Consider the following 9,075-nt stretch of genomic DNA (forward strand, 5'->3'; position numbering starts at 1 on the left):
CGCCGGCCCGCAGCGGAGGCGCGGAGTTGGGGGAGGCGCGCCGGACACGGACGTGGAGGTGGTGGGGGGGTCCCGAGGCGGCTGCGCGGCGGCAATCTGGATGGTGCCGTGGAGGCGGAGGAGAATGCGTACGTCGCTTGATCGTCGATTGGTCCTAGGCGGCAGAATAACGAGGAAGGAGGTCACGCGAATACTAGGCAAGCGTATCGGACGGAGGGGGTGAGTGCATCAGACCGAGGTTAGTAGATAGAGATGGAGATTAAACGAGAGTTGCATACATGCCCATAGGGACTCCTTACCAGTTTCTTGAACGTGCAGTCTGCAGGGAGAATCCATCCATCTATTGGTATGGAAGTTTGCGTCACCTGTAGTAGTTTATACTTACGCCCACAAATGAGTTCTTGGTCGTTTGACTTCAGAGCTGAGATCCATTTCCCTGCATGATCCATTCCTTGCGTGATCCCTGCTGACTTCCGCCAAATAATAATGTGTTATTTTTTACCATGCTAGTGTATTTCTTAAATTAGATCATGGCATCTGTCTTGAGAACTGCGGTCCATAGAATTAGGTTTCTAAGCTAAACTAGCTTTTTTATGGAGACTGTGGGACTCGGATTATATTTTTTTCCCTCGGTGTTGGAGTCTCGAGCTAGGATAGCACAATTCCACTACAAGAAACAATCACCAATATTTTTTCGAAACACGATACAGACGCAGACGCTCACAAACACACACATTTATATCTATGAATACAGGGATACAACCGTACCCCTATGAGCATATCTGAGAGACTGAGCCGGCAAATTCTCAAAGATTGACGAAGTCACCACTAGCGCCTCCCTATCGACGGTAGTGCCAGCTAAATTCTGAAATAAATATAAAAATACGAGCACCAGTGCCGAGTTGAGCACTTGAACTATGGTGGGCAGGTTCCACAAGGAGCCTTACCAGCTTAGTTACGCTTAGCATATCACTTGCCACTCACAAGATTGTATTTGGCCCTACAGAAAATGAAAGAAAGATACAAGTTGTAAAAATCTTTTGATCGAATCGTGCTACCAATATGGCATGCATTTACATAAACACCCATCGGCAAAAAAAAATTCTAGAGAAAGGAAGATATGAAATCCCATATGCAAATCAATCCACACACATCGTATTGCCATATGTTGAAAAAATAATGCCATTTACATAAATACCCATTGGCAAAAAAAGTTCCAGAGAAAGGAAGATATAACTCCCTGCATTCCAAATGTAGGTCGTTTTGGCAAATTTAGATACGTAAATTTTGCTATGTATCTAGAGATACGCTATATCTAGATGCACAACAAAATCTATATATTTAGAAACGGATGGAGTTCCATATGCAAATCAATCCACACGTCGTATTGGCATATGTTGAAAAAAATAATCCCATTTACGTAAATACCCATTGGCAAAAAAGATTCTAGAGAAAGGAATATATGAAATACAATATGCAAATCAATCCACACGTCGTATTATATTGGCATATGTTGAAAAAAAATAATGCGTCGCTGTAATTCAATAAGATTTGGCTCTCCCTTCTGAACTCTGATTCTGTTAGCCTTCATGTGCATGGTTTTAATGCTGCGTGCAAGTCAACCCATGGACTTTTTGCAAATCGAAGCGCAAACGTGATAGAAGATGGAGAGCAAGTTCAAATAAATAGCCCACACATCACTGACACACACAGTAACTGCTAGCTACCTGGGTAGCAGCTGAGCATACTGGCCGGAGTTCAGTTGAGAGCATTTGAGAGGTCTGCTTCGAGATTGTAGGATATGAGGGGAAGACCCAAGAGCAAGAAGCATGGGAGCGGCGCAGCAGCGCTGTGGCTCCTGCTGCCTCTTCTCGTTATGATTGTGCTCAAGACCAATCTCCTTCCGCAGGTTGCCCGCTGTAAGTCACCTTTTCATGATGGTTGGTTGGAGAAGAAAGATTGCTTGTAATCGGGCTTATCGTCTTCCCTCTTGACACTCTGCTTTTTCCATCATTCTTTCCAAGAATTCTCCAAATTTTATTAGGCAACGGAACTTCTAAGGATTTTTACCTGGGAAATTCCTATGCGAGGGTGCATTACCCAATTTTCATTATTTCTCTGGAAATAAGTAGGTTTTAAATACTAATAAAGCAGCAGCAAAACAAACTTTTCTCTTGGTAGATAATGGAACATGAATATCCCGGTTGATCTTCATCCGAAGATGAACACAGGGATGTTTAATTTTTGATATGTCACTACCATAGAACTGAAATACACATAAGGATATCAGACCATCTAGTCGCAGCTAGGGAACCAGATTAACCAAAGTTGCAGCTGAAATGGTTCACAAGGTTTTACCCTCAGTGAGCTCAGTTTGTGTTCTGAACATGTTTTTTTAATCGAATACATCTTGTTGTCAAAATTAAAGTTTGACAAATAATGGTCTAGTTCATCTCTCTATTCATGTTCTAGATGGAACAAGATGGCAGCAGTGCTAATTAACGTAGTGAAGTTAGAAGCTGTAGAATGGCAAAGATCTGGAAAGAACCAATTGTGTATCAATTACTTCAGTGTTGTTCAGTTCTCTCCATCGTTCCTCGAATCTTATTAACAAGAGTTTACTCCATGTGGCCTCTCTTTCAAATTCAGATTCCATTGTCGGCTCACCACCTTCTGCTGCATCAGGAGACAAGATGGCTGGCGACGTCGATGCAACGAAAGGTGATTAACTACGCGGTTCTGCAGAACCAAGGTTTACGTATTCAAGAGTGACTAGAGTAGTGTGCAGTGCCTTCACGTGCTTGCACGGAAGTATGATAAAAAATGATAACACAACCATATATAGAGGAGCCATCCATGACGAGCTATCACTGATGGGTTTCAATTAGTGCAAGAATTGTTTGAATGGTTAGAAGGAAAACAACCATCTACGATAGGCAATGAAAAGACTGGAGCCAGCTAATCAGTGGGTTAGATTACAGACATGCGATGTCTCCTATGCAACCCATGAAGTATATATACTGTTATAAAGCGTAGCAGTTACAAACTTATTAGAAAATTCATCTGTGAGTCAACAGTAAGAAACTTGAATATGTGATAGCCATGTCAGTATTTTTTGAACTAGGTTCAGGGAATAGTATTTTTATCTTGTGCAACACAAGTTGACGGGTCAGGCGAAATTTTCTAACCTCTAACTACCACTAGGCGGCCAAGCACAACAATAATTAGGTCTGAAGACCATAGGGTTGCTCGACTATTTTTCTGGACAGTGTTAATCAGTATATCTAATTTATTTGCTGCAGGTTACAACCAACAAAACCAAATCGATACAACGAGCAGGGAAGAGGACAGTTCTGTGAGAAATTCAGGTAGAAGAATACTTCTGCTTATTACTATACTTTCCATCTTTGTTAGCTCTATATATGAGCGATGTTTACATCGATTCTCCTTACAAGAGGGCCTTTTTGGTGTGTTGTACAATTTGCCAATGCAATAAATAAATGCAGAAGAAATTGTTCAATATAATAATTGTAACAGATAGAACAGATCAAATATATTTCCTAGTCACTATTCTGCCGCTATGTCATTTAATTTGCAGATGTGGCAGCACCACTAGGTAGCAAGTTAAGCTGCAACTTCAGCGATCATCAATCCAACACCTGCACCATGGAAGGCGACCTGCGCATCCATGGCAAATCCGCCACCGTCTACGTCGCCTCGGCGTCCACCTACCGGCCGGAGAACTCGACGATCAAGCTCCGCCCGTACGCACGAAAGTGGGAGGATCAGGTCATGCTCCTGGTTCGGGAGGTCACCGTGCGATCCAGCCCGCCAGCAGGAGGTGCCGACGACGACGCCGTCACCCCACCGGAGTGCTCGATTCGGCACGATGTGCCAGCCGTGGTTTTCTCTACAGGCGGCTACAACCGGAACTTCTTCCACGTCATGACCGACGTGATCATCCCACTCTACCTCACGGCCCGTGAGTACGATGGCCGCGTGCAGCTGCTCGCCACCGACTACGAACCCAAGTGGATTGCCAAGTACAAGTCCATCCTCGCCGCGCTATCCGCCTACCCTGTCATAGACATGGACTCCGACGATGACGGCGTGCGCTGCTTCCCGTCGGCTCGTGTCGGGCTGGAGAGTCACAAGGAGTTCGGCATCGTCCCGGGTCTCTCCCGCAACGGCTACACTATGACGAGCTTCCGGGAATTCATCCGCTCCGCCTACTCGTTGCAGCGGCCACGGGCGGCGCCGGCGAGCAGGAGCTCCGGCGGACGGAAGCCCCGGCTCGTCCTGATCCTGCGTCGCAACTCGAGGCAACTGAAGAACGAAGCCGACGCCATCGCCGCCGCGACCGAGGTGGGCTTCGATGTGGTTCCTGCGGGGCCGGATGACGTCAGTGACCTGGAACGGTTCTCGGCGGCGGTGAACTCCTGCGACGTGCTCATGGGCGTGCACGGTGCCGGGCTGGCCAACATGCTGTTCCTGCCTGACAACGCCACGGTGGTGCAGATCATCCCGTGGGGCGAGCTCAAGTGGCCGTGCCGGCACTCGTTCGGCGAGCCGGTGGCACCCATGGGCCTCCGGTACCTCGAGTACGAGGCCACGGCGGACGAGACCACTCTGAACGAGACCTACCCCAGGGACCACGCAGTGTTTACGGACCCCATCTCCGTACACCGCCAGGGGTTTGACAAGGTGTGGAACATCTTCATTAACGGGCAGCACGTCATCGTAGATATCAAACGGTTCAGAGGGTTCGTGGAGCAGCTGTACAAAGCCACCACGACGGAGTAGAGTAGGCATCAGGTGGCGGCAGATGTGGGATGGATCAATGCAATGTGTAATTCTGCTCTTATCTTCGCTGTTTATTTTTCAGCTCATACTCAAGGTTAACTAGTGCTTATTCGAGGAAAGAATAAGTTGAATAGTTGTTGAAGTGTTGAGAGCCGTGGTACGGGAAGGGAAGGGAAGAAACAAATACGTGATAACGTGAATTCAGACTTATCATGCGAATCGGCTATTCAGCTATGCTTGCGATGACAACTTTCTCCTATATAACTGCGCTTTTACATGGCGGGGATGGAGCAACAAAGAACAATTTCTATATAATAGGTCCACCTTGGAAGCTTTGTTATCCTTTTGGTTACATGGTTTTATCTTTTTGCACCACACTGGACATATAGAGCAACGCTATCCAAGGTGGAGGCAAGTAGCGCTCAGGTCTGAAAAATAGAAGGAGAAAAACGTTTCGTTTTTTGCTGTGTAATCGATGGCAGAGTGGGTAAATACCCTCCAACTTCACGAGGAGTATAAAACGTCAATATGTGAAGTACCTATTTTGCTGCTTCAAGAAATTTGTGAAGTTAAGACCAACTTCACCATTTTTTATGAAGCTGAGCAGGTGAAGCTGTGGGTGTTTGGCTTGAGATATTGGAAGCTGAGCAGCAAAATTTAAAGTGAAGCAGTCCCGAACAGGCCCTTAGAACTAGGAAGGTGGAGACTTGGAGGACAACCAAGATGCTTCAGGTACGGCTGGACATTTTAGAAAGCTAGGAAATGGGATTGACAAACCAAAAAAATCGATTGCAGCCTTAGCTTCTGGAGAATTGAGAACTGGGCCTTCAGCTCTTCAGCTGATTCGCCATGAAGGTTCTCTGAATTCCTTCAGCTCTTCAGTGAGAATACAAAGGAATCAAAATAATACATGTCAATGGGTAGGGGTTCCTGAAATAAACAGCTGCAAACACCTAATCCAAAAGACATGAGAATTAAAAAACCTAATCAATCATGACAACACATCTCAGTACCAATCAGCCGAGGGAAAATAATTTTGCTGGCTGTCATTTAGCAAATCCATAGATAAGTCAGAACAAAGCACAGGCAACCAGGCAGAATTTCTTTCCTCACAATTCTTATAACTATCTTGGAGACTACTGAATTAGGACAAACCGTGCCAAAATTTCTAAAACCATGAGCTTTGAGATCTTAAATGACTTTTACAACTTACATAACAGAAAGAAACAAACAGAACTTCAAAATAGATAGCTGGACCATTAGAAAATCCCTCATGAGAAATGTATACCAGCCTTGTTGAAAAGAGACAGCAAGTATAAGAAATCGACCTGGCTCAGCTTAGAACCTCTCTTTTCTGCAAAATCACCCTGCTGCAATATACCCATAATCTTTTCTTTAAAGCTCGCAGCACCATCTCCTGCCATGTCTGCATCATCCATTTCCATTTCATCATCTTCCTTCTCATCTCCAGTCCCCATGCTCAGATCTTCAACCATATTAGCTAGCAATGCAACGTCATCAGCAGACATCTTCTCCTCACCCATTTCTGCATCTTGAGCAAGCTGCAGAGACTGCATAGTCTTGTAGTTCTTCTCTAGCAACTCAAGAACACGCTTCTGTTTAAAGAGGGAGCCCAAGGTTTTGTTCTTCCGGTTGAAACAAATCCTCACAAGTCCATCCCACTCCTTGAAACTGACTGGAGGAAGGGGCTTCCTGGGCTCAATACGCACTACTGATGAGTCAACCTTGGGTGGAGGCCTAAAGTTGTTCCTCCCAACCTTTAGAAGATGTGACACTCGTGACAAGAGCTGGACGTTAATAGAGAGACGACAGTAGAGACTGTCTCCAGGCTGTGCGACAAGCCTCATGGCAAATTCATGCTGAAACATGATCACAGCACACCTAAAGATTGGACGATGCGACAGAAGCTTGAACATGAGGGGTGAAGAAATCTGGTATGGGATATTTGCCACACATATATCAAAGTAAGGGAGATCACATTTGAGGACATCTCCTTGGATAACCTGCAGTCAATAATTGTGTCAGGGATTATTGTTTCACACTGAAAACAACTGTATGTGGGAAAGGGAAACAGATGAAAAATACAGTCAGTGGACTGGGTATAACCCCAACTAGTTATCATTGTTCAATTTACCATCCCAATCGAGTTAGGCCCAATTTTGGTCTTCACAACACTAGGATTATGTTGTCTCCTATGCTCATCATTTACGAAATTATGTCTGCAGTCCAAGATTACCACCCACATAATTGACCATGTAAATCACATCAAAGCAAGTAATATTGGCTCCAATTGATAAGTTACAGTTGTTTATAAATTTATTATTTCATACCGCAAGGTATATTTAATTTGCTTCATCGTGCATGACGCTTTGCATTAACACTAACCATCACTAAAACTAAGTTGTGCCATTACCAGTAAAGCTAATTCTTGACAATCGCAACTCACTTCAAACTCTCAATTTCTACCACGAAACATAATGTTCCCGAAAAATCTGAACCACTACAATACTACAAGAAACAAGTAGATACATAGGAGTAATTGAACAACCACGGGAGCTATGAGCTGGAAAAGAATGACACCTTGAGTCGCGAGGAGAGCGGGTGCCCCTGGAACCGGCGGTTGAGCTCGAGCACCATGCGCGGGTCGAGCTCGACGGCGACGACTGCCTTCACTCCCGCCTCGATGAGGCGCTTCGTAAGATTACCCGTCCCTGGCCCGATCTCGAGGACTGTGTCAGTGGGCTTGAGGCCTGCCTTGGCGACGATGGAGTCCACCAGAGCCGGATTCCGCAGGATGTGCTGCCCCTTCGACTTCTCGAACGGGATGCCGCCCTGCAGCCGCGCGCCGCAGCCACCTCCGGCGGCCCCCGCGCCGTGGCGCTTCTTCTGTATCTTGCCTCCCGTCATTGCGAGGGTTTCTGGCTTGCACGCGACCGCCGGAGAAGGGGGAGGTGGTGGTGGTGGGGAGGTGTGGTGGATGAGCGGTGGTCGGCACGGGGAGAGCAGGGACTGCGAGAGGGCAAGAAACGGGAGCGGAGAGGCGGCTAGGGTTCTGTGCCGTTCTGGGGTTAGGATTGGGCTGGTGATGAACTAGCCCAAACTACGAAAGCCCATGGACTCAGATGGCCGAGCTTTTTTCCCTTTTTATTTAGGTCTCAGATGGCCGAGGTTGATATCACGTCAAGATTAAATCTCCAAAAGTTTTTAGAGTCCAAAAATTCTGGTTATAGAACCTTGCCAAAAGTGATTGGATGTAAAAAAACACATATTCCCCAAAAGTAAAAAGAATTCAAACGGTGTCACATCATCGAGAAGTGGGTCCAGATGTTTGATTTATCAGACGGGAAGTTTAACGGACTCTACATCTTCTCGCCACTTTCCCCTGGCCGCATCGTTCGCATATTATTCTATTCAATCATCTCCTTCTGCTTTGACAGAGCACGCCATGCACCCTAGGCTTGGCCCTAGCGTGAGCTTCGGCGTGGCCAGGACCGTAGCTAGCTTTGCAAGTCGTCCAAGCAGTCAAGAACGCAAGTGCAAGACCAAGTGTAAGAAATTAACCTGTCTAGTGGAGCTATTTGAATTGAAACACGACGAGCGATGATCTCATCCTATAGGCTATTGTAGTGCTGCTGCTGTAGAATAGGCATAGAAGCAATATTTATTATTATAATTCTCTTCGTCTCTTGTGTTGTAGTTCATTTTCCTTGTGCTCTAGTTTGATGCTCCTTTATCTCGAGTTTTTTGCCTCATTTTAAGCTCTCACTTTTTTAGCTTCAACCCTTTTTTTCTAGCTCAAGCCTCTCTCTATCTAATGTGTATGACTCATATCTTTCCTCTTTCTTCTGTTCTTTCTCTGCATTAGACTCTCTTTTTTTGCCCACAAATGTTCTAAAGCCTCCACACAAGCCTCACCACCACCTCGCCGCAATGTTTCTTTGGCCTTCTTCTTACCTATTGGTCTCTTGCATTGATCGGTGCATTATCAGTGACAACATTGTAGCTATTATCAATAATGATGGGAGTAGACGTTCTCGGAATTGAGTCCATATTTGCCTTTTATTTTTTGTTACCAAGTTGCTTTGGAGATGCAATTTGTTTCCTCTTCTCATGCTACTTGGTTCATTTCGTAAGATATTCCAACAGTATAAGAATTGAAATGATTTGTTCTCCTTGTCTTCAGCCTTGAACATAGCCAATGTCTAAATAAGGTGCCCAAATTAAGAAAGTTAAATGCAATTAGCACACCCC

At 45.4% G+C, this 9,075-nt stretch overlaps 2 protein-coding genes across 2 annotated transcripts; one reads left to right on the forward strand and one right to left on the reverse strand.

The window, feature by feature from the left end:
* The first annotated feature begins 1,732 nt into the window (after window positions 1–1,732).
* LOC112876766 (protein O-linked-mannose beta-1,4-N-acetylglucosaminyltransferase 2-like) lies at window positions 1,733–5,041 on the forward strand. The gene is made up of 4 exons (XM_025940942.1): window positions 1,733–1,919; window positions 2,650–2,721; window positions 3,303–3,368; window positions 3,599–5,041. The coding sequence occupies exons 1-4, from the start codon at window positions 1,802–1,804 to the stop codon at window positions 4,801–4,803; spliced, it is 1,461 nt and encodes a 486-aa protein (XP_025796727.1). The 5' UTR covers window positions 1,733–1,801; the 3' UTR covers window positions 4,804–5,041.
* Window positions 5,042–5,828: 787 nt separating this feature from the next.
* LOC112873555 (ribosomal RNA small subunit methyltransferase-like) lies at window positions 5,829–7,885 on the reverse strand. The gene is made up of 2 exons (XM_025936550.1): window positions 7,405–7,885; window positions 5,829–6,827 (listed from the first exon to the last, which is right to left on the reverse strand). Exons 1-2 carry the CDS (start codon window positions 7,729–7,731, stop codon window positions 6,075–6,077), a joined length of 1,080 nt encoding a protein of 359 aa, XP_025792335.1. The 5' UTR covers window positions 7,732–7,885; the 3' UTR covers window positions 5,829–6,074.
* Window positions 7,886–9,075: the final 1,190 nt, after the last annotated feature.

This window comes from Panicum hallii, chromosome 9 (assembly GCF_002211085.1).
Source record: "Panicum hallii strain FIL2 chromosome 9, PHallii_v3.1, whole genome shotgun sequence".
NCBI classification, from domain to species: Eukaryota; Viridiplantae; Streptophyta; class Magnoliopsida; order Poales; family Poaceae; genus Panicum; species Panicum hallii.